General features: G+C 43.3%; 1 protein-coding gene across 1 annotated transcript in view; it reads left to right on the forward strand.

Annotated features, from left to right (window-relative positions):
- The window catches only part of LOC139372324 (brevican core protein-like), a 33,350-nt gene extending 15,991 nt beyond the window's left edge, over positions 1-17,359 (forward strand). The window contains exons 2-14 of the mRNA XM_071112050.1: positions 159-238; positions 948-1,334; positions 1,478-1,652; positions 2,161-2,288; positions 3,822-4,115; positions 4,303-6,054; positions 6,209-7,225; positions 12,756-12,863; positions 13,755-13,913; positions 14,474-14,556; positions 14,663-14,807; positions 15,095-15,277; positions 15,970-17,359. Of these exons, the coding sequence (XP_070968151.1) occupies positions 159-238; positions 948-1,334; positions 1,478-1,652; positions 2,161-2,288; positions 3,822-4,115; positions 4,303-6,054; positions 6,209-7,225; positions 12,756-12,863; positions 13,755-13,913; positions 14,474-14,556; positions 14,663-14,807; positions 15,095-15,277; positions 15,970-16,097 (4,639 nt within the window). The 3' untranslated portion in view covers positions 16,098-17,359. The remainder of the gene's footprint in view (positions 1-158; positions 239-947; positions 1,335-1,477; positions 1,653-2,160; positions 2,289-3,821; positions 4,116-4,302; positions 6,055-6,208; positions 7,226-12,755; positions 12,864-13,754; positions 13,914-14,473; positions 14,557-14,662; positions 14,808-15,094; positions 15,278-15,969) is intronic.
- Positions 17,360-26,186: the final 8,827 nt, after the last annotated feature.

Consider the following 26,186-nt stretch of genomic DNA (forward strand, 5'->3'; position numbering starts at 1 on the left):
TAGGAGTAAAATAAGCTTTAAAAATAATATTGTAACCAATTGGCGAAGTAGAGATTGTTTCTTCGATGCGGTGCAAACAAGGTGCATTTGCCATAGGGTGTATATGGAACATGTCCCATTTTTCCCCCTATCTCACTCTCACTACCTCTCCTCCACAGACCAGTAAGGTTCCTCCCCCTTCTGTGCACAGTTTGCCACCTGACCATGGCTTTCCCCGCCCAAACAGGATACTCAGAAGGTACAAATCTTTGAAATGTCTCTTTTGACGGACTATCATTATATGGGATGGCAATGCATTGCATTAAAGCATTTATTTTGAGATCAGTTTATTATTTTAAAGCGGTTTTTCCTCCTTTATGTACTTCCCCAGAGTCAAATGAACTTGTGGGGACCATTTTATGTCTCTGCGTGCAGTTTGAAAGAAGTTGCTAACTAGCGTTAGACTGATTGCTAACTAGCAGTATGCTTACTGTTCCTGTAGACTTACAGTCAAAGCTGTTCCTGTAGACTTCCAGTCATTGTGCTAATGCTAGTTAGCATTGGCATGCGAAACTACCTCTAACTTCCATCATACTGGACGCAGAGACATAAAAATAACCTTAGCAGCTCTGTGGTCCTCATGAACTAGAATTTAAAGCCTCAGTTGCTGTGTAGTAATTGCTGCATAATTGTTGCTGTTATGCTTGAGTTTGGAGATAGTTAAGATAAACATAAATTGTGTATAATTTATATTTCTATATATTTAACACGTACCCGATTAAAGTATTTGGTTTTCCGCCATTCCGAGATCATGGAATCACAGAACTCATCCATGGAATATAAAAATTGCTGCAAAATCTTGAAGATTGTCCCCAAAATGTATTATTCACCACCACCACTAGAGGTCAATATCCGGCCACTTACTCAGTAGCATCGTTTACTGACTGTGCCTCTCCTTCCTGACCTAGACGACAAGCGTCAACTCCAGGTCACCATCTCCAAGACAACCCCCATCTCCACTGCACACCTGGGGGGCTCCATCACAATCACCTGCCTGGTGTCCCTGTCACCTGGGCCCCCCTCATCCTCCTCGCCCCCGATCCCACCCCGGATCAAGTGGAGCGTGTTGCATGAGGGGGAGCAGGAGGAGACAGAGATCCTGGTGGCGCGGGGTCAAAGGGTGAAGGTCAATGAGGCCTACAGAGAACGAGCCTCCCTGGTCAACTTTGCAGACTCGCCTGAGGACCTCTCCCTCTGGTTGGGGGAGCTGCGCTCAAGCGACACGGGGCACTACCGCTGCGAGGTGCAGCAAGGCCTGGACGATGCCAGTGATTTCACACAGATAAAAGTCAAAGGTAACAGAGGTTGTAGGAGTCGTTGTGAATTTTTTTGAGTTTTTTTTATTTGTCTTGCAGTTTTTACCACATTGTGTATTTAAGCCTGTCCGTATTTCTCTGTGTGCCTATGTTTGTGTTTGTGCACACGCGTGTGCATATAGGTGTGGTCTTCCACTACAGACACGCCTCTGGCCGATATGCGTTTTCGTTCAGTGAGGCCCAGAGGTCGTGCGAGGGCATTGGGGCACACATCGCCACTCCCGACCAGCTTCTGGCAGCCTATTACGATGGCTATGAGCAGTGTGACGCCGGCTGGCTCGCTGACCAATCTGTCAGGTAAACCCCAGTATCCACAACATGACCTATAATACAAAGACACATTTCTTAAAGTTGCTAGACTTTGTTTTGACTACCTGAGTTATTAACGAGAAAGTGCTCAGGTGCCAAGATTATAGAATGACGACCCACAGCAGTGAGTTTATTCACATGTCTAATAGGCTACCGGGGCTTTGAATTTGGCCCACTGTGTGGTATGTGATACTATTTCACGCAGAAGCTGTTGCCCTTTTCTGGTAGAATGTGTGTTGACCTGACGGCAGCTGAATTCTCCTCCTGCTCACTCTAGTCCTGGTGTTAAATACGCTAGATTTCCTCATGTGTATTTTCATGGCTTACATGTGTAAAATAGGGACTGCATTTGGTCCATGTTTCCAACACACAAAGAAATCCTGCTAACAGATTATACAACAACAACTGAGGCCCCTCGCCCGTCAGAGTTAGTCTTTACAATGCTTTCTATTCACAGGAAATACAAATATTTTCAGTTCTTGCACCTATTCTGCAGATATCCAATCCAAGTTCCCCGGGAAGGTTGCTATGGTGACATGGATGGCCGCCCGGGATTGAGGAACTATGGGACGCTGGAATCAGAGGAGCTGTTTGATGTGTATTGTTATGTGGAGCATATTGATGGTAAAAAAACAACAACTTGTGAATATCTTATCGTAAAAAGTCAGTGTGAATAGCTCCCTGTAAAAAAAGATGTAAATGGGATTCTACAGAGCAATAACGTATGTTTGTAAGTCTGTGACGTTGCGTCAAAAATCATAAAGTACAAACTATTAAGGACACCTGCTCTCTTCATGACATAGACTGACCAGGTGAATCAAGGTGAAAGCTATGATCCCCTTATTGATATAATTTGATAAATCCACTTAAATCAGTGTAGATGAAGGGGAGGAGACAGGTTAAAGAAGGATTTTAAGGCCTTGAGGCAATTGAGGTATGGATTGTGTATGTGTGCCATTCTGAGGGTGAATGGACAAGACAAAAGATTTAAGTGCACTTAAATGAAAAATTGTAGTAGGTGCCAGGCACACCAGTTTGAGTGTGTCAAGAACTGCAATGCTGCTGGGTTTTTCATGCTGAACAATTTCCCCTGTGCATCAAGATATGGTCCACCACCCAAAGGACATCCAGCTGACTTGACACAACTGTGGGAATCATTGGAGTCAACATGAGCCAGCATCCCTGTGGAACGTGTTCAACACCTTGTAGAGTCCATGCCCAGACAAATTGAGTCTGTTCTGAGGGCAAAAGGATGGTGCAACTCAATATTAGGAAGGTGTTCTTAATGTTTTTTACACTCAGTGTCGTCTTCTATGTAAATTTGTCAATTCAGATGCTTTGTCGTTATATATTATCATGTGTTCTGAAGGCACTCTATCAAATTACTGTGTTAGGTGTCCTTAAAGGGATAGTTCACCCAAATTACAAAATGACATATTGGTTCCTTACCCTGCAAACAGTCTATGAACAAGGTAAGACAGCAATCCATGCTTTTATTTAGTTTCCCTGGTACTGTTTCCACATGCTAACGTTTTAGCATTCAGCATTTGTGGCACCATTCAAGTCATGGGACCGATATTAGCATTTTTCACCCTCATGTTCAAATCATCTATAAATTACTTTGTGAGCTTCACAATTTTAGATACTTTCGGATTATTTGGACATGATGTGCAAAAAATGCTAATATCAGTCCCATTTCTTGAATGAGATTTGTGCCACAAATGCTAAAATGTTAGCATGTGGTAACAGTTCCAGGGAAACTAAACTAAAGCATGGATTGCTGTCATACCTTGAAAATAGACTACTTACAGTGCAAGGAAACCTATATATAATTTATAATATATAACTATCCCTTTAAGTTACAGGCATGGAGGGTTTTTAGCTAGTGGACAGAGTACTCACTTTAGATGAGTCAGATCATTAGTATTTAAACAGCATACACTTTAGACATTGACAGTACTTTCCTTTCAAGGACAGTTACAATACCTTTTTTTAATGTGTAACATATTCAAAGTCAATTTCCCAACCAAGGTCTCATTCTCCCATGTGTTCAGCCTTTTGTGTTTTTCCAGATACTGCAGGGAAATGAAGGATCTAGGACATGCGTCTGGAATCTAATTCCCATTAGGAGTCTAACAAGTGACCCGTTTTGTGTAGGGGAGGTGTTCCATGGCTCTGCCCCTCAGCAGCTGTCATTGGACGAGGCTCGGGCTTACTGCGAGAAGGAAGGGGCAGAGCTGGCTACCACAGGGCAGCTGTACGTGGCGTGGAGCAAGGGTTTGGACAGCTGCAACCCTGGCTGGCTGTCTGATGGCAGTGTGCGGTACCCCATCATCATCCCTAGGGAGCGCTGTGGAGGGCCTCAGGCAGGGGTCAAGACCCTGTATCGCTACAGCAACCAGACAGGCTTCCCTGAATCATCCAGCCGCCATGATGTTTATTGTTTCAGAGGTCTGGGTATTGTACTGGACTAATTCATTCTAAAACAGATCATATAGGTTTTAGTATTGCCAGAGATTGTTTCGGATTGCATGCTTCCGGCGATTCTGTTGTGACGTTATGCAGAGAAGGTGTTTGTCATATGAACGGAGATAAACCTATCTCCCTGACTCTCCTGTCTAACCCCTGTTCTTCTCAGGTGTTGGAAATCCTCACACTGATGCCCCCATGGACTACATGGCCACTGAGCCAGAGGACATCGGACAAGATATTGTCGTTCTTATGGAGCCTGCTGAGGAGCTCTATCTGAGCCAGGATAGCAAGCAAGTGGAGCGAGAGGCCCAGAGTGTCCTGGGATCCCTCCCTGTCTTCCAGTCGGCTCCTGCTCAGGAGGATCTGCAGGGGACTCCCCCTACTGCCCTGTCAAGCACAGAGGTCCCCCTCACCCATTCAGCCTCTTCCCAGGACCTTCTCCAGCCCTTTGATGAGACTTCACTTCCTGTAGAGGAAAACTACCACTCCCAGCATGCTACTTCACTACCCAACACCTCCAGTGAGCCAGACTCCCTCCACGAAAGAGACTATCACTCCCAGAATTCTAGTTCCATACCCAGCACCTCCACTAAGCCAGACTCCCTCCACGAAGGAGATAATCACTCCCAGAATTCTAGTTCCATACCCAGCACCTCCAGTGAGCCAGACTCCCTCCACGAAGGAGATTATCACTCCCAGAATTCTATTTCCATACCCAGCACCTCCAGTGTGCCAGACTCCCTCTATGAAGGAGACTATCACTCCCAGAATTATATTTCCATACCCAGCACCTCCAGTGAGCCAGACTCCCTCCACGAAAGAGACTATCACTCCCAGAATTCTAGTTCACTACCCAGCACCTCCAGTAAGCCAGACTCCCTCCACGAAGGAGACTATCACTCCCAGAATTCTACTTCACTACCCAGCACCTCCAGTGAGCCAGTCTCCCTCCACGAAGGAGACAATCACTCCCAGAATTCTACTTCACTACCTAACACCTCCAGTGAGCCAGACTCCCTCCACGAAGGAGACTATCACTCCCAGAATTCTACTTCACTGCCCAGCACCTCCAGTGAGCCAGTCTCCCTCCATGAAGGAGACAATCACTCCCAGAATTCTACTTCACTACCCAACACCTCCAGTGAGCCAGACTCCCTCCACGAAGGAGACTATCACTCCCAGAATTCTACTTCACTACCTAGCACCTCCAGTGAGCCAGACTCCCTCCACGAAGGAGACTATCACTCCCAGAATTCTACTTCACTACCCAGCACCTCCAGTGAGCCAGACTCCCTCCATGAAGGAGACTATCACTCACACAATTCTACTTCACTACCCAACACCTCCAGTGAGCCAGACTCCCTCCACGAAGGAGACTATCAAAAAGGAGACTATCAAAATTCTACTTCACTACCCAGAACCTCTAGTGTTCTAGACTCTCTCCACGAAGGCAATTCCAGTCTCTACCGGCTAGTGCTGGAAACAGCCCCAGAATTCCCTGAGCCGTCCTACGAGCCACACAGACATTACCAGCCGATGCCAGAGATGAACCCGGAGGAAACTGACTACCAACAGTCAGGATCTTCCAAGCACTTCCAGCCAATGCCAGAGACCAATCTCGAGTTGGATCAAGTGGAAGCCAACTACAGCACAACAGGAGGTAACCAGAGTCATCGGGAGAATACAAAAGAGACTACCACAATGGCCTTTGAACCCATAGAGAATGCTACCGAGGCACGTGACCATGCCGCAGAGAGAAGACACAAAGAGGTGATCGTGGGAGAGCCTGAGGAGACATCCATCTCTACCAAGTCCCCGGGAGAGCTTGATCCCCGCCCAGCATGGTCTACCCTCTCCCCCCACACAAAGGCAACCTCAGTGTGGTCGCCCCTGGATGGATCTGGAGATGTGTCCCAAGGTATGGCCAATGTGGCAGCCAATTCCTAAAATACTTAGGCCTGTAGCTTTATGATACATGAAGTTACTCCTAACTCTATTTACTTTGTCATTGTAGAGCCGTGTAGAACTTGATTATCATGCAACAAAAAATGTTTATTGTACTTTCTTTACAGAGATAGAACTAGTTGTCCACCAGGGAATCCACACAGACAGATTCCCCACCTCCTCCTCCTCCTCCTCCTCCTCCTCCTCCTCTTCCTCCTCCTTCACCACTCACATGTCTGCCTCCCCTGGAGCCACCAGCATTCCCAGTGAGGAGCAGACAGGAGTTACGCATTCAAGCAGCATCTTATCGGGACTGGATCATTCGGAGGAGCTAGGACTGGATGTGTACTCCACAGTAGGCCATCCAAAAGTAACCTCGCAGGGAACTTCCTCCGCTAGGCTGGAGGGCAGCACCAGTCTAGATTTTGAGGGTATCGTCATTCCAGAGAGATTGGTACCTTCTAGAGAAGTGGAGCTGGCACCAGGGGAGTCTGATGAGGAGCACCTGGGGTCTGGAGAGGGCATAGCCACTACCGAGTCTCCAGACCTCTCCACCACCTCCCAGCTGCCCGTCGAGTTTACCACTCTGGGCTATCAAACAACGACCATGTCCAGAATAGAGATGGATCCCACAACCACGGACCCTGAAGAAGACGGAAGTGGACATGAGCCAAGCACTGATGAACCATCCCTGGGAGAAAAAGTGACCGTCTTCCCCCTTGAGTCGCAAACATCCAGCTGGGATCTGCACCGAACCACCTCTGCACCCCAAGAGTCTCAGGAAGACTTTGAATACAGCGGGGAACCTCTTTCCACCTCTTCCCAGACAGATCTTCCAGACTCCTCAGAAGAACCTGATCTGTTTGGGTCAGACTCCTTGTCCACCTCAAGTACGGATCCCACCGCAGCCACCATGTCCACATCCACCATGTACACCTCCACAGAGTGGGCCACACGGACCTGGAGCCCCACCACCTCCACGACACAAGGTCCCCCAGAAACATCTGAGCCGGAGAGGGTGACGGCTCTTATGCCCCCTGTGGATCAGGGCCGGTTGGATCTGGAATTCGGCCTCACCCAGCCACCCACCCTGCTCATGTTGCCCAATGAGAGGGCTGCCGTGGGCAGTGCCAGGAAGATTTCAGGTAACACTAGAGCCACCCTAACCAGCCTAACCGCCCTCCTCTTGCTGCTCGGTACCATGATGCACTAAACCCTGGCCACTCCCACCCCAAGCTGCCTTGCTCTACTTTCTGCAAACCACCAGCCTCCCAACGGCTCCTCTTCGTCTGTCTCACTGTTTGTCTCAGCAGCCCACTCACCCTCCTTCCCTTCCCTCCCAGATAAAGAGCACCCTGCTTCTCGTCATTGACAGATATATGGGACAACTCCCTTTTGCCACTTGTCCAACAAACCAGTCTTGCTGTGCATCATGTTTTTTTTTCACTCAAAGATTGACTTCTATGAAGTACTGTATTGCCCGGACACACCATTTCTGTGAAAGAGAATTGCAATGCTTGTTTGTCTCCTCCTATTCTTCCTGCAAGACTGATGTCCAACTTGCAACTTCACCGTCTTGAATGTTTCAGCATTCAGACAGTCAATCTTCTCTTACCAGGGGCCCGTATTAATTTGAGCACAATTCCAAATGGAGAAAAAAATAACCCAGCGTTATTTAACCGGACAAACATTTGTCCTTGCATTGTAGCGCCACTAACTCTGAATGTAACAGCACTGACTCCCAAATGCAACACCGCTGACATTTTATTGGTAAAGATTACAGATAATATTGATTTCATAGAGGGATAGCATCCCGGTTACAAAACATCAGCACCTTTTTTTAAACTAACTCAGCAGCTATTGAGTTAGTCTATAGTAGATTGTATAGCACAGAATGTCACTTATATAACCACAATAATGGAATGTTTCTTGTCGATATCTAAATGACATCTATCAGAATATTTGTAATGTTAATTGAGGTACAAATGTCTGTAATGCCACCAATCTCCCAGTGTAACAGGACGTATCATTTGAAGAATGACAATGACCTCCTAGATGGCAGTCTGATCATAGTTCCCCCCCCCCCCCCCCCGAAAATGTTAAACATTTGTAATGAGTAAGAGTTGCTTAATGGGAAAAGGGGAAACTATTGAGGCTGGTTTATTGTTTGACGCTGAAGTGACATCAGTGTGACATGATTAGTTCCGTGTCATCTCATCTAAAATGGGTCTTTGCAGATTGTGATTGTGTAGATGGAGAGTCAGAAGCAGCATCTCACAAGCACAGCTAACAGCATTGGTTGTTCTTTAAACATGTGTGCTTTCTCCTCTAAGGAATTAACTCATACAGGATGGGACCATTCATAAAACCACTAAACCAACAGACCATAAACCAGCCTGTTGGATAACTTGAACTGAATTGTATAAAATGCTACATTTGCTGTCTCATTTTAGGTCATGTGCTTTTTACACAGAGGCGTAACCATTAAAGTGAACATCTAAATTAGAGGACATGACCTTTAAGTTTTGGTTTACCGCTGGTGCTTTACTTTCCTGGCAGATTAGGTAGAAGTTGCCCTAACCACTGACACAGCATCTTGTATTTTGTCATCCGCCCAATGGTTAAAATCGGGGGTTGGGTAATCTGTTCCTACAATTGTAGTTAAGGACCATTTCTACCTCGAGCTTTCTCGACACAGGTGAAGCCAGATACAGAGCCTTCGGAAAGAATTCAGACCGGTTGACGTTTTCCACATTTTGGTAGATTAATGCCTTCTTCTAAAATGTGTTAAATTGTTTTTTTCTCCCCCTAATCAATCTACACCCAATACCCCATAATGACAAAGCAAAAACACGATTTTAGAAATGTTGCACATTTATAAAAAAAATCAAAACTGAAATATTACATTATTATTATTATAATATAATTAGTATTATTATTCAGACCCTTGACTCAGTGCTTTGTTGAAGCACCTTTGGCAGTGATTACAGTCTCGGGACTTCTTGGGTATGATGCTACAAGCTTGGCTCACCTGTATTTGGGGAGTTTCTCCCATTCTTCTCTGCAGATCCTCTCAAGCTCTGTCAGCTTGGATGGGAAGCGTTGCTGTACAGTCAGTTATTTTCAGGTCTCTCCAGAGATGTTCGATCAGGTTCAAAACCAGGCTCTGGGCCTCCCGGGTGGCGCAGTGCTAGCTGTGCCACCAGAGACTCTGGGTTCGAGCCCAGGCTCTGTCGCAGCCGACCGCGACCGTGAGGTCCATGGGGCGAAGCACAATTGGCCTAGCATCGTCCGGGTTAGGGAGGGTTTGTCCGGTAGGGATATCCTTGTCTCCTCGCGCACTAGCGACTCCTGTGGTGGGCCGGGCGCAGTGCATGCTGACCAGGTCGCTAGGTGTACAGGGTTTCCTCTGACACATTGGTGCGGCTGGCTTCCGGGTTGAGTGCGTGCTGTGTTAAGAAGCAGTGCGGCTTGGTTGGGTTGTGTTTCGGAGGACGCATGAGTCTCGACCTTCGTCTCTCCCAAGCCCATATGGGAGTTGTAGCGATGAGAAAAGACAGTAACTACTAACAATTGGATACCACGAAGAAAAAGGGGGTAAAATAAAATAAAGAAAAAACGGTCTCTGGCTGGACTTCTCAAGGACGTTCAGAGACTTGTCCCGAAGACACTCATGTGTTTTCTTGGCTGTGTGCTTAGGGTCGGTGAATCTTTGCTCCAGTCTGAAGTTCTGAGCGCTCTGGAGCAGGTTTTCATCATTAAACTCTCTATACTTTTCTCCGTACATCTTTGCCTCGATCCTGACTAGTCTCCCAGTCCCTGCTGCTGAAAAACATCCCCACAGCATGACGCTGCCACCACCATGCTTCACCATAGGGATGATGCCAGGTTTACTCCAGAAGTGATGCTTGAAATTCAGGCCAAAGAGTTCAATCTTGGTTTCATTAGACCAGATAATCTTGTTTATCATGGTCTGAGAGTCTTTAGGTGCCTTTTGGCAAACTCCAAGCAGGCTGTCAATTGCCTTTCACTGAGGAGTGGCTTCCATCTGGCCACTATACCATGAAGGTCAGATTAGCAGAGTGCTGCAGAGATGGTTGTCCTTCTGGAAGATTTTCCTATCTCCACAGAATAACTCTGGCTTGTTTTTTTGCTCTGACATGTACTGTCAACTGTGGGACCTTACATAGACAGGCGTGTGCCTTTCCAAATCATGTCCAATCAATTGAATTTACCACAGGTGGACTCCAATCAAGTTGTAGAAACATCTCAAGGATGATAAATGGAAACAGGATGCAATTTCGAGTCTCATAGCAAAGGGTCTGAATACTTACGTAAATAAGGTATTTCTAAAAAACGTCATTATGGGGTATTGTGTGTAGATTGCTGAGGATATATTTTTTCATCCATTTTAGAATAAGGCTGTAACGTAACAAAATGTGGGGAAAAGTCAAGGGGCCTGAAGGCACTGTACAGGCCTTGTGAGTGTTGTGTCAACTCAATACGGGAACTTTGGTGCCACCTACTGGCTGGTTGCATGTTAAGCAAAATAAAATCAAATTTCCTTGGTCACATTCACATATTTAGCAGATGTTATTGCGGGTGTAGCGAAATGCTTGTGTTCCTAGCTCCAACAGTGCAGTAGTATCTAACAGTGCGGTAGTATCTAAAAACAATTCACAACAATACACAGAAATGTAAGTTAAAGAATGGAATTAAGAAATATATAAATATTAGATCTAACAATGTCGAAGTGGCGCTGACTAAAATACAGTATAACAGAAGACAGTATATACATATGAGATGAGTAAAGCAGTATGTAAATATTATTTTTAAAGTGAATAGTGTTCCATCATTTCAATGGTCTGTGATTCCAAGTTTATGTATATAGGGCAGCAGCCTTTAAGGTGCAGGGTTGAGTAACCGGGTGGAAGCCGGCTAATGATAGCTATTTAACAGTCTGATATAAGTTGTTTTTCAGTCTCTCGGTCCCAGCTTTGATGCACCTGTACTGACCTCGCCTTCTGGATGATAACGGAGTGAACAGGCCGTGGCTCGGGTGGTGGATGTCCTTGATGATCTTTTTGGCCTTCCTGTGGCATGCTGTAAGTGTCCTGGAGGGCAGGTAGTTTGCTCCCAGTGATGCGTTGTGCAGACCGCACCATCCTTTGGAGAGCCCTGCGGTTGCGGGCGGTGCAGTTGCCGTACCAGGCGGTGATACAGCCCGACAGAGTGCTGTCAATTGTGCATCTGTAAAAGTTTGGGAGGGTTTTAGGGGCCAAGAATTTCTTCAACCTCCTGAGGTTGAAGAGGTGCTGTTGCGGCTTCTTCACCTCACTGTGTGGGTGGACCATTTCAGATCGTCATTGATTTGTACGCCGAGGAACTTGCAGCTTTCCACCTTTTCCTTCTGTTGTTTCCTGCAGTACACGATCAGCTCCTTTGTTTTGTTGACGTTGAGTGAGAGGTTATTTTCCTGGCACCACTCTCCCAAGACCCTCACCACCTCCCTGTAGGCTGCCTCGTCAGGTCTACTACTGTTGTATCGTCTGCAAACTTGATGATTGAGTTGGAGGCGTGCGTGGCCACGCAGTCATGGGTTAACGGAGTACAGGAGGGCTGAGCACGCACCCTTGTGGGGCCCCTGTGTTGAGGATCAGCAAAGTGGAGGTGTTGTTTCCCCTTTCACCACCTGGGGGCAGTCCGCCAGGAAGTCCAGAACCCAGTTGCACAGGGCGGGGTTCAGACCCAGGGCCCTGAATTTAATGATGACCTTGGAGGGTACTAAAGGATAGGAGAACAGGGAGGTATTCTTGTCTGATACATGTGTGCGCTCCATCCAGTCTGACACAAGAGGCGAAGGGATACTTTCAATTAGATTATATTTGGTGTTCTTGTATTTTGATACCAAATGGTCTGATGTCTAAGTCTCACTCTCTCACTTCTGGTTCCAGCCCAGGTTACATTTACAGTAGATTGCAGAAATACCACTATAAGGTATGAGGCATCCATAATGTGTCTTAGTTCATTTTTACAATTGTCAGCAAACGTAACACGTTGGTAATATGTTCCAGACCAAAATATAACTACATCTACACAGAGATACATGCAAAAGTATAAAAAATGGAAAACATCACGACAGGTTCATTTTAGGCAATCAATTGCAGATAAAGACAGTACTACAAATTATCTTTCCCTCTATATCACATCACCATCACCATCACTACATTTCTAATTAGCACAACACTGAAATCAGCATAATTGTAGATGTGACAGAAATGACTCATCCTCGCCAGAAGAGGGCGAAATTACCCTGAGGGTTAACAAGTACTTGACCTGGAGAATAGTATGGGAATCATTCAAGGTTACAGGGGATATCTTCAGCGATGATGACAAGGACTGTGGTCAAACTGAGTTAATGGAACGTCATTCGGGCAGGAGATAAAGCACCTTATTCGGGCAGCCTTACAGACCTTGACCAACCTTCGCTTTTTCTTTACATAATCTCTAAACTCCTCCGTCTTCAACTCTTTTATCATCATATTCATATTTTAACCACCTTTGTTTTCTTTCTCCTCTTGGCTGCTGCTGCCGCCGTCACTGCCTTCTACACACTAGGCTATAATTGCATGATATTATCATCCTATTACTTGTACAACTCTTGCTGTGTTTCAGATGCCTGTCTGGAGGACCCCTGTGCCAACGGCGGCACCTGCGTTGAGATGGGCGGGAGCACCAAATGCCTCTGTTTGCCCAGCTATGGAGGTGACCTCTGTCAGACAGGTGAGCTCGTCATTCGGCTGTTACAGTAGCTCCGTAATTGTAAGAGTGCTTGTTGTAAATCCCCCAGTAATGCATTACCACATTCAGTAAAAAAATACTTTGGGGTTTGTATGTACTGAAGCAGAATAAGTCAGCTATGTTCCAGTCATCTTCACAAATAAAAGAAGCCAAAGGAAGTGAGAGGTCCTTCATTGTTTTGTTATGATTAGGTAAGACAGTTGTGCTAGTCTAGTTTTGTAGAACTAGTCTGTTGATAACTAACTCAAAATCAATAAAAAGGGAAATCTTACACACTGTGGCTTTAGGAGCCTGTCAAACTCAAAGACCCGCCTTGTTCAAAGGGGACAAAACCTTGCTTTTGGAACAATTGTCCCCCTTCAGTTCTGTCTGACGTAGGCTTTTCTCTGAGACCTGCTTGCTATGCCGCTGTGTTCCTGTCACACAGATTTAGGGATGAGAAAATAGAAATGGAAAGAAGGTGAGATGAGAAGTGTTCTTTAGATGGATGGACCTCATGGATCCATCTGCTCCGTGAATCAGGGAAAATGTACGGCAAGGATTCCATCAAAAGGCCATTTTCCTGACTTTCGCGGCGATCACATTCATGTCAACACCTTGAATGTCGGCTCAAGCGTAAACAATCTCCTTCAAAAGTCAAGTGCGTTGCACTTGTCGACAATGTGTCTTAGATTGAATCCCGGCCAAGGTCTTTAAGGTAGTTTTGTTTGGATCGCCTCATTGTTTCTCAAAACCAACCGTTCTCTTTCTTTCTTGCTCAATGGTCAGAAAATCTCAACAAATCTTACCTTTCCCTCTCAATCATTCAAATGAATTAATAAAATCTCTCCCTCCCTCCCTCCCTCCCTCCCTCCCTCCTGTTCTGTCTCTTAGATCTGGAGCAGTGTGAGGTGGGCTGGCAGAAGTTCCACGGGAACTGCTACAAGCACTTCAACCAGCGGCTGAGCTGGGAGGTGGCGGAGCAGCACTGTCGCATGGTGGGGGGCCACCTGGCGTCAATCATGACACCTGAAGAGAAGGACTTCATTAACAGTACGCTGGGAGTAGTGACAGCAAGCCACCAAACTTCATACACCCCCTTTCCCCTTCCATTGATAGGCTACTTCATTTGTTTGCATAGTGTACCAGTTTACTGCACATGAATACATCGAAAAGACAACAGCTAGCTCTCAAGGTTTTATGTGTGCTATTTATTAGCATAGGAAGGACAAATGTCATGCCATTGACCCTGCTGGGCGGAAGTGCCACATGCTAATGGTAATCTGGGTAAGGTAGTTCACCAAAATGACAAAATAAGTTAGATGCACACTTACTTTTAACCAGAGTGACAAACTGTACTCAGCCACTGTCACCAACTTCTGATATTAACAAAAAAACAATGGAAGTGCTGCGGGCAGCTTCAGCGTGTTCTAAACTACAGGCCATGTTACCTCCAATTAACTTCAAACCCAGTCATTTGGCAATGCAAACCCTGGCAGAGTTGTTGATATTAGCAGTGGAAGCACGAAGACAAAGACCTACTGTATAACTTGTTAGAGAAGCGATAGGACTACTGCTTGAAAAGCAAATAAAATGTGTTATTCTATCCTCAGATAACTTTAAGGAGTATCAGTGGACGGGACTAAACGACAAGACAATCGAGGGGGATTTCCACTGGTCCGATGGCAACCCACTGGTGAGTCCAGACAGATTAGTTTGACGGAGAAAAAGTACTGGGTCAAAACCTGTCCACAGGATGACATGCAGCTACAAAGACTAAAGGAAAAGACTTGTCTTCACAGCTCTATGAGAACTGGTACAGGGGCCAGCCTGACAGTTACTTCCTGTCTGGAGAGGACTGTGTGGTGATGGTATGGCATGATTCTGGGCACTGGAGTGACGTGCCCTGCAACTACCACCTGGCCTACACCTGCAAGAAAGGCACCTGTGAGTAATGGACATGATGTTACTACAAACAGGCAGCAATAGACCAGTTCCTTTACCTACTGTACCTGTAACTACCTCTATGCAATTGATTACATTGACGTAACTTAGAGGTCTATAGAAGTAGTCGTAGATGTTTAATGCACACATTCAATACAGTCCCAAACTACTGTCCTGCCCGAAACTGTATTGAATGTGTTTAACAGACAAATAGTCTTTCAACTTTTCATGAATTTGTTTTCGGTTTAAAATACATTATCACCTACAGTCTTTCGTAACTCCTCCCACAGCTTCATGTGGCCCTCCCCCCAAAGTCCGAAACGCACTCGCGTTTGGCAAAATTCGCCAGAGGTACGAGACGGGCGCCGTTGTGCGCTACTACTGTGCCCAGGGCTTCCAGCAGAGACGAAACTCTCTGGCCGTGTGCCTGCCGGGTGGCAAGTGGGAGGAGCCGCAGATCCTCTGCATCCCTGGTATGAACAGTACTATGACCCACCCACTTATCTCTAATTCGTGACCATGTTCCATTGCAGTTCTGATATGGCTAAATATGACTCAAGAACAGTTATTGAGATGCAGTTCATCTCTCGTACAGGCTGTCAGCAAGAATGAAGTATTGAAAGAATCATGATTTAGTACACGAATGTCACTGATTCTTTCGATGAATTAAGGAGATGCTTAAGAGTGGAGACGGGGATTTTAACCGGAACGTTAGTTGTTGTTCTTTAGTGGGGAGTTGCTGAATCTGCTTTAGCTCTGGAAAATAAGATCTGTCATTGGGATTCAATCATAAGTCGCATTGTCGACAAGCACACTGCACTTGAAAGGTAGTTTACGCTTGAGCCAACATTCGCAGCGTTTACTGTGAGTGCAGTCTACAGACAGTCAGGGAATTGCCTGTAGAAAGCGCAATGTTGACAGTGTTGTGCCCTTGTCGAAATGTGCCTTTCACTGAGTCCCGTCCTAAGTTAAGGCAATGGCATAGCAGCAGGCAAAGCCAACCCAGAAAACTAGTGTCTAAATCAGACGGTGTTCTCACTCCGGAGATGATGTGGGAAGAACAAGATAGATGTATGAAAGTGGTGAACAAATGACACTACATTTTTATCCAACAGATTTGTCAGAAGTCTTTATTTTCAACTTTGCGCTGGGGGTTTCCTTTCAGGGGCAGGAAGCACAGCACAGACAGTAGGAGTAACATCACTAACCACAGGAAGCCAGGAGCTGGCTGAAGAGGAATCACAAACAACAAAGGAAACGCTTCAATACTGGGACATCAAGTGGAACTTTTAAATGTCATACCATGTCCCAGTACACTTCAAGAGTTTCCTTTCCTCATTGACCAGAGATCTGAAATGGCCTAAAGGGTAAAGGCAATAGGGTGATCTTGAAGGATAGGAGACAGGGAAAGAGTACTGGGACACAGGGTCAGTCAAGCATAACCTCTTACATTCCTACTGTCCTCCCCAAAGCACATCGATCTGAATCTGTTGTTGGGATAGCCTGGGCTTGAAGGTCTCTTGTAGCCCTACATAGGATGCAATGAATTGCAATGGTGTCCTAGAACGCTATAATACAGAACCCAGAACATATTCTGTGAAAATCACTGAGGCATATCTATAATCAGTAACTCCTTGTCCATTCATCCAGATTGTATAATGTGTGGATCTGTAAGGAAACTTTTCTCCAAACCTTTTCTCCAAACCGGCACATAACCCCAGGCGTGGTAGACAGACAGTGGTAGGATATGCAGTAGCTCGTCTTGAGCACTGTCTATCACAGGTGAAGTATGGTGCCGGTTTGGTTCAGACGGTTTCTTTAAAGATATCCACACATTGGACAATCCAGAAGGATGGACAAGGAGGTATGGATAGTAGATGTGAATTCAGTACAAAGATTACTGGAAACAGGTAAACCTATGGACTTTTCGCCAGATATGTTCCGGACTCCACATTGTAGCTATCTAGGATGCCATTGCATTCAATGTGCGGGGTCATCTGTAAGCCCAGGTCTCTTGTTGGTTTTAAACAGGCCTCAGCAGGCTAATGGTGTTCAGCGATCTCATCTCCGCAATTTATCATGTCAGTTCTCAATCATTGTTTATTGACTATTATTGGCAAATCAACTTTATAAATCCACCCATAATATTTTCAACAACAGCTGGTCTGTTTGCAATTCCATTTATATTCCATCAGCTGAGGACTACCTGGGGTCTGTTCAGGAGGGTGCAAACGTTACAGGACGTTCAGATAGAAATGTATTGTGTAGAATAGATATGATTGCCCAGCCTGGCCTCAGAGCCGCACAAAATATAATTGTGTAGTTCTGAGCACCTCCAAGAGGTATGATCCCTACAGTCTAGCAATCCAAAGGTTGCATGATCGAGCCGCCTCGGGGATATCTGTAGCATTTTAGCTAACCTTTCCCCTAACCCTTATTCTAACGTTAACCCAATTCACCTGCTATGTAAATTCACCTAACCTTTGTCATTTTAGTCCTCCTAACCTTTGTAGTTAGTTCCCGTAACCGCCAACTTAAATTGTCCCCGTAATTGTCCTTTGTTGTGCAACAAGCAACGTGGTCTCAGACAAAGACTTTGCAATGCTATATGTCCTCCAAGAAGTATGATACTGTACGTCCTCCAACTCGCATGATATTGTACGACCACTATTTTATTCAACGTAGCGTAATGTATCATCCTGAATTGAGTGTCACAGATTTCCGTACAGATTCACACCAATTGCCCTGACACCACATTGGATTGCCTGTAGACTCGGGACTCGGGAACGACTGTAGTTCTGTTAGTAATATTTCTGCCTGCAATGATTTGAACTTTTCATCTTATTGAGTACACTGCAGGACAGGTGAGTCCTTGTAGGGATGTCTGGTTGAGTGTCGACTCTGTGGTCCAACGTAACCTGTCCCACATCACCACCCCTATGTCCTTTATGAGTCCCCTTCATAAAACAAAAAGGACTGCATAGGTGTACGCAATATGATGGAAACTCCACCAAGCCTATCAGAGGGCTAGGTGTGGCTATTACCACATTGCTGATACCAATACAAATATTTCAGATGCACGAGGTGACTTAACAAAGTCTTCAGGAATGGAAGGAATGGTTGGTTTGGAATTGGGGCAACAAAAAAAAAAATCCCTGTGCTCTTAGGAACCCATATCAACTCTTGAACTCAGCATTTATGTCCATCTCAACCATCTCACAACCATACGCCTTCTTAGACGTTTGTCATCGACAGACTTTATATGAAACATGGTGCTAACACCCTTGCGTATGATACCTGCATGAAGTACGTTAAGAAATGTTCATCCTTAAGAATCAAAATGGCAAGGTTTGTGCAGCAGGATGTTAGAAAAATAAAACAACTCCAAACAAGCTTGTTTATAAAAGTCAGTACCATTATCGAAGTAGAATTGACATTTCTCACAGTGGTCATAACTCTTGCGGGGTGAAAGAGGCGAGAGTGAGTGAGTAGCATGCAAAAGATTTGACCATGGATACGATGCCACTACTGTACTCATCGATGATATTAATTCTGTCTCAAAGTATGTTTCAATTGCTGTCCACTCTTCCCTCTGATAGATGCCCTACATTTTACTGACACAGTTCTATGAAAAGCTTTGTGTTGTAATAAAGTTTTTTTTATAGAATAAAGCAAGGATTTAATGAGTATTAACCACACAGCCATTATCGGAAATTGTATGTGTTTGTTCTTTATTTGCTTCGGTTTTTATAAGCATATTTTACGGTAATACTGTTCCTTTATAAACCAACTAAAATAACATTTGAACGTTTCTGTGACTTTTTGTGTGTGCCTATTTAGTTGGTGTGGGGGATCAACAGTTGAGATGGAGTCAGAGGTCCAGGTGATGATGAAGACCGTATCTAGAGATTGTATTTACAACAAACAAACAAACAGCGGGTCAAAATACCCTTAAACTCATGCATCTACATACTGTCAATGGCCCTGGCAGAGCTAAAGTAACAGCATGTTACCTAGACAAGCAGCGCTCCCAGAATGAGGAGCATCGGCATCCCAAAAAGATCTGCTCTACCCAGTGGCGATTTTAGCATGTACAGTGCATTCGAGAAAGTATTCAGACCCCTTGACTCTTTTCCAAATTTTGTTACATTACAGCCTTATTCGAAAATGGATCACATTTGTTTTACCCCCGATGAATCTACACACAATACCCCATAATGACAAAATGTGGATGTTTTGCTACACCCCGCAATAACATCTCAGTTTGATTTGATTTATTGTGTGTAGATTGATGAGGAACATGTTTTAATTCATCCATTTTAGAATAAGGCTGTAACGTAACAATATGTGGAAAAAGTTATGGGGTCTGAATACTTTCCAAATGCACCTTAAATCTTGGTGGGGCAACAAGATTTAAAGTGCCAGCAAAGCCACTACACATCACAACACTAAACAATACATGAATTGTACTATGACAGTGACAAATGGTGCACACAAACTGTTAAGTCCTACATAGAGCTTTCCTTTCAGCACCACAGAGTGAATCCTTACCACCGCTACACCTGGCTATCAGCGAAACAGTTCATTCATCCTCATTTACTGCCTTTTCAAAAACCATAGCTGATATGGCTGACTTGCTTAAAGGAATGTGGATACTACTGACTTCTTGTGGATTTGGATTTGATAAGTCAATAAGAACTTTACTGAACATTTTGTTGAAAACAAATATTTCAATGAGAAGAGACTGTCACTGGTAAACATGGTGACAGACCCAACAACATTATATAGTATATCCTCCTTGTCAAGAAAAGCACATGAGCTAATTATAATACACAAAGTAAATAAAACAATGAAATCCTTCCAACGTTGCCTAAAATGATGGTTAAGATACCAATGAGATAGACCTCTATAAGCAATTGGCCTGTAACAATTGAGATGTACAAACTAGGGCATAAGGGAACAATGAGCGGATAAGAGGCAATCCGTAATTTCGATTAAGACATTAATGAGTGGCTAAGATGGACGTATATGTTCTGCACTTTTGATATGTACAGCGACAGAATTCAGAACATGGGCCGTTCTAACAGTATTCTGCCTGTACTCCAAGTCAGAACCGTAGGATAAATAAAGGGGACATATAAGCAGACAAAGAAAGCTCTTACAATATTCAATGATAACATTTCTCTAAAACAGGCTATAGGCTACATGTGCACCGCCAAGTCAGAACAGTAGGCTAAGTTCTGAGGGGGAAAGGGACCAAATTATTTATCAAGGCGAGACCCAGATGCAGACACAGGAGGCAGATGGTTGGAGTCTTACAATGTTATTAATCCAAAGGGGTAGGCAAGAGAATGGTCGTGGACAGGCAAGAAGGTTAAAACCAGTTCAGAGTTCAATAGGTACTGAAGGGCAGGCAGGACAGTAGTCCAGAGTCAGGCTGGGGTCAGAACCGGGAGGACTATAAAAAGAGAATAGAAAAGGAGTATGGGGAAAAACACGCTGGTTGACTTGACTAAACATACAAGACAAACTGGCACAGAGAGACAGGAAACACAGGGATAAATACACTGGGGAAAATAAACAACACCTGGAGGGGTGGAGACAATAAAAGGAACAGGTGAAACAGATCAAGGGCATGACATTATTAGGGTGATGCACATGGGCTACTAACAGTTTACCACACCACATACACTTAGTATTACTTTATTAGCTACAGCATACATATCTCCCTGGCATATTACAGCATTTATGCAGAAGCATACAAGACATTGTTGGACTCAACGATGTTGTGCTGTGATCACTTGAACAGGAAGGTGGCGTGGCGGTCCTTCTTGTGGGCAAATTTTGTCATCCAAGTTTGTCATCAAAGTCTGGCATTCTCTGGATTTATGGTGCTTTCAAGACAACTGGGAACTCAGAAAAAACAAGGTTGAATCATGACGTCAGAGCTCTTCAGGTCGGAGCTCTAGAAAGAGGCCCGAGTTTTCAACTTGGAATTCAGAGTTGGATGAACGTTCAAAGCGTATTTTCCCAGGCAGAGATTCCAGTTGTTTTGAAAGCGGCAGAAGTCATGCTGGTTTGACAGCATGACCATTGTATTAAACATTTTCTGGCCCATGGTGTTACGTGTCAATGTTTATCCTTTTAAGCTTGGAAAAGAGAATCTTTCTGACAGATGTTTTAAATCCTTAAACCCAGACTTGGAACACACACCCTTTCCACTGAATAGCAGACAGAGGAAGCAAAATAGTGAATCCTTTGCAACGCTGGCAGTTAGCCCCTGATTCCTTCCAAACCACTTACTGATGAATTAGCGATTTCCGACATGTTGTGTAATGTTTATGTCCAATGGCCGATGAGCACCGATACGTTTTGTATATAATTTCTCTTCATATGACAAGCATTGAAAGGGATTTGCCAAGATTGTCGATGTGATTCATGATGATGACTGCTTGTCTAGCCTGCTAGCTAAGATTTTGAAAGTATGATGTCGACATTTGTATTTGTGTTTATTATGGATCCCCATTAGCTGCTACCAAGGCTACTCTTCCTGGGGTTCAGCAATATTAAGGCAATTATACATTTTTTTAAACATTACAATACATTAACAGATTTCACAATATATTAAGTGTCATCCAATCAGAAAAGCATTAACAAGAGCAAGCTATTGTGTTTAATTTGAAAACAGCATAACATTTTCTAAAAACAGAATACTTCAGGTCATCCCATTAAGTGTCATCTCCAGGACAGTCCAATCAAAGCTACGGTGGATAAAACGTGATTTTTATCTGTGGCCAATGAACTTGAGCTTTCTTGGATGGGCACTTCTAATGTAAATCTATGGCTGCACCTAAGGTGGCTTGAACTGCCTAGCTCTCCCTGTAGATTCTGCGGTGACTTAGTGTCCACATGAGTGACAGAACATTGAGCCAATCCCTACGCAACTAGAGATGATTGCCAACGCCTACGCTCTGTTTTTTTTTTTTCGCTGGCTGCCCCAGCATCACAGAAAGTACTGAGCTAGGCTGAAAACCCTGCGTTTCAGAGCTGCCTTACTCAAGAAAGCTCCCAATTATGCAGCTTTATTCACTCAATTAGTGTGTTTTTACAATGTTTGCAAGTGTAGTGTAGTGTAACTGATATGTGACATGAATTAATGCCAAAATAACATGCAAATCAGGCAAATTAACAAAAACATTATTTTACCATGAACATGTGTTATGGGATTTTTATGAATAAGGACTAAATTATGTATACATTTAGCTTTACATTATAACTAAACAGAATACTACTCTGTTACTGTATGAACGTATGAATCTTATTATAATCATAATACTGAATATAAGGTGTGTAGTTTTAGTCAAGAATTAGAAAAAGGACTTTCTGTTCCTTGTTAGAAACGAATGGAGCTATCGTCAGACCGGCTGGAATACTGTGTTCCTTACAGGACATTCTGTCCCTACCCAGGGAGGGGAGAGACCTTGGGCTTGTAGTAGATTGTTTAACAGGTGGCAGACAATGTGAGAAGGCTTGTGAACTATATTGCCATTGTATCTGAGAGGATGTACATAGTATTATGACCAGAGCTCTTGGGAATAAACGCTATTGATTAATATTAATCTTTGTCTATTTTATGCAAATAAGAACCTTACAAATTCTTAGAAACTGACTAAGTGTTTTGCTTTGTTATAATTGAATTGGGCTAGTTCTTGGTTTCATATGAAAAACATGTTGTGATGTCGTTTTTGTCGTGATGATGGTGAACTTTGAACAATGGATGTGAATTTGTGATTGCATTTCCTTCAACAAACAGTGCATAACCTTTCCCCCTATTTCCTAGAGAGCACATGTCGCCATAGGCCATGAATAGTCTACAAACAACCAGGGGTAGCCCTTGCCACCTGCTGGCTCACATGCGGCCAGGGGGAGAGGATAGTCACCATAGTCACCACTTCCAGGCTAATCCAACAAACACATTAATAGGATGCAAAGTGCCAGGGGAAGCCCTCGCCGCAGACGGTCAGAGGAAAGATAATTTATTCACCAGTTTGTTCTGGTAAAGTTCCAGGTTCTCCCAATTTCTCCTCCAAATCTCTTTCAGGCTTCCCCTTTAACACAAAGAAACAAACAAAGGCTTCTGGCCTCCTCCCTCCCCGGGAATGACCATCATACTGATTGTCCACACCTGCGTAATTATCAAGGCTTCCTGGTGGAGCACATCCCCTAAACCGGTTGCTGCTGCCCCCTGGAAATGGAATGTGGAAATGTATGAGGGTAGTGTGTTGCCGAACTGTGTGCTAACACTAAAATGACAAGTGTGAGAGAGAGAGACTGTGCCTTGTTACATTTGTTTAACCAGATGTGGTGAATGCCATCAAATGCAGTGTAAAATGTTGTTAATTTCTTAGCATATTTTAAAAACAAACACACTACAAACATGTCAGTGTTCACTTACACGTGTTCTTCTTTGTATAACTTGGTTAATACCACTCAAAGGAAAAATGTTTGATGTATTTGCTAATGTTACAGTAATAATCCACATTTACCAGAGGCTTCATCTTGCAATAAGGGTAGTTAAACTTGGTCAGCATTAAATCGTAGCATTAAACAGCCACATAAAAACGACTGGTGGCTGATCTCAGGTCTTCCGTATGTATGTCTACCATGGTGCGTACATAGTGAAGGCTTCAGGCAGCTATAATTTGAATCAAAAGTGGCAGGAAAGTTTCCCTGGGTGAGAATATCAGAAGGGTAGTTGCAGTCAAAACACATATTTGTTCAGTTAAAACACATGCTATGATTAATTTATTTTTTACCTAATTCTAGTTCATGTTGCAGGTTTTGTGAAAGACATGGTACAGATACCTGGACACATCAGAGAACTATGGTTCCCATGATCCTATGGCCCAAAATGGAAGGTCCTACTTCAGGCACATGGTCCCATGCAGTATTTACATAATTTAATATCTATTAGTAGTGTAATTTTCATCCTTACAGATTCAATAGTATTCAACTTGAAAAGGAGGAGGTACAGTATGAAAAGTGTCTGGGAAAATAAGCATTGATAACTTGAACTTCTGAAATGGAGAAAGGACATTTTAAGTGAGTTTGTATCCACATTATAGCTACTAACAAGGCAACAGTGTGACAGAGAAACGAGGATTGCAGAAATAAATAGGCACATTTCAAGAACTCTCGTGTCCAGTTTTCTGTGGGTTAGGAAAATATTCCACCAAACATACACAGAAAATTGTTGCCATGTTCTTAGAACATAAGATATTATTGTTCTAGACACGTTTCAAGGGAATGTTGCAGGAACATTTCTGTGTATCAGTCTCTGTGTGTAGGTGTAACTTGATAGGTGTACAGTGAGGCTGTAAGCAATAGGATGACTGCACTTTGAAGTAAATCTCAGCTCTGTTAAAAGTACACTCAAGAAACACTTTCAGGAGCAGGGGGTTGGAACCAAAATTGTTTTCCTCTGTTCCAACCAGCAAAATAAGGTTCGGACCTCCAAAAAGTACTAGTTTGTATTGTTCCTTTCTGTTCCTGTTTAAACCTTTGAATATTTTTGGTTTGTTTACATTTAGCTCAACATTAAATTATTTCATCAATCAGTGCAGATAGAGCAGCTTACTGTGGAGCATGTAAGTGATTTAATCTGTATAGGAAAGTTGTTAACAGCAAATTGTATTTGGCTGTAACAGCATGGTTTAATCATAATGAAAGACAAACACACACACCATGCTGCCAGTCACAGTGTAAGGTACGAGATGCAACTGAAATTTTGAGGGTGAGGAGAGGATGGCAGAAGCTTGAGTTAAAGCGCTGGGCATCTTGTTACCACATGCATTATCTAAATTAGGCCCATGGAATTATACCCAAAGAGGATCGGCTTCTATGGAAGAGCTTTGAATGTGTTTGAACTTCCGAGTTGGTTTAACGTTGGACCAGCTACCTTTATTCTTTCTTTTTTTTCTCTTCTTCCTTTTGAAATTGTGAAAACAACAAATACAAAAACAGCAATATACAAATAAGAGTGCATAAACCTAACAGACAGGGAGGGGTGTTACATGTCGACATACATTTTCAATTTGTCAAAACACTTTTAAGGTGCGTATTGCTTTTTTGTTTTTACATTTACTGATCATTTCAAAAATAATATTTCAAATCTATCTTAAATCACGTGAAGAGGGGTTTGTTCTCTGCCCACTTCATTTCATGGATAAAGAATCTTCCATGAAAGATAGACAAATTAACAATGGAAGTTAAATCAGGGCCCATGTCGTTTGGATCAAAATAAAACATAATATCAGAGTCTCAGAGTAAATAACTTTTATAGTAATTTATTTTCAAATAAAATCTTCTAACTCACTCCAAAATCTTCTGACATAAGAACGGTCCCAAAATAAATGGTCAAGAGTCTCTGGGTCACAACCACAAAATACACATTTGTTATCAATAGCTATTTTAAATCTGTGTATAATAATGGTGTTTACAGGGTAGATTCTATGAATGAGTTTGTATGATACTTCTTTCACCTTATTAGATATACAATAGTTACCAGACAACAACAAGACTTTGTTCCAGTTCACTTGTCCTAGGACTGCATTCCAGTTCACTTGTCCTAGGGCTGCATTCCAGTACACTTGTCCTAGGGCTGCATTCCAGTACACTTGTCCTAGGGCTGCATTCCAGTACATTTTAGCAGAGGAAATAGTAACATATTGACATAGTTTCCTTATATACATGTTATTACATTTATAGTTTAAAATGTAAATTCCTTCTAATTGTATTGAGGCTACAAAATCCTCAACAGTTTTTCACTTGGAGTATTGTTATATTCTCCTAAAAGAAGAATAGCACCTTTAGGGACAGCTCTAACAACAATGTGATACTACTCAGGAGTGAATGTAACATTGTGTGTTCTAATAAATTCTGGATAATCATGTAGTTGTCCATCATTATTCAATAATTGTTTAGCCCAGATAATGTTGTTGTCAAATTAGTTCTGGAAAAACGAAGACTTGCTTTTGTATTTTATGTCTTTATTATTCCAGATTGTATACCTATGTGTGCATGAGGTTCCAAGTTAGAAGTACTTAGCAAGCTCAATAGTGATTTTACCCATATCAAAGTTGCATTTGAGTAAGAATTCTAGACTACCAAATCTGTTGGAATATTAAATTAGAGATTATTTTCCAAATGCAATCCTTATTTCTTAAATAGTTTTGAATCCATTTGATCTAAGAGATTATATTAGAGGTTTTAAAATCAAGAGCATTCAACCCTCCCTCACTTTGGGTTCTACATATTACCACTTTTCTTAAATAATGAGGTTTATTCCTCCATAGGAAGTTAAATAATTTAGTATCAACCATT

Source organism: Oncorhynchus clarkii, chromosome 18 (genome assembly GCF_045791955.1).
Source record: "Oncorhynchus clarkii lewisi isolate Uvic-CL-2024 chromosome 18, UVic_Ocla_1.0, whole genome shotgun sequence".
Taxonomy (NCBI): domain Eukaryota; kingdom Metazoa; phylum Chordata; class Actinopteri; order Salmoniformes; family Salmonidae; genus Oncorhynchus; species Oncorhynchus clarkii.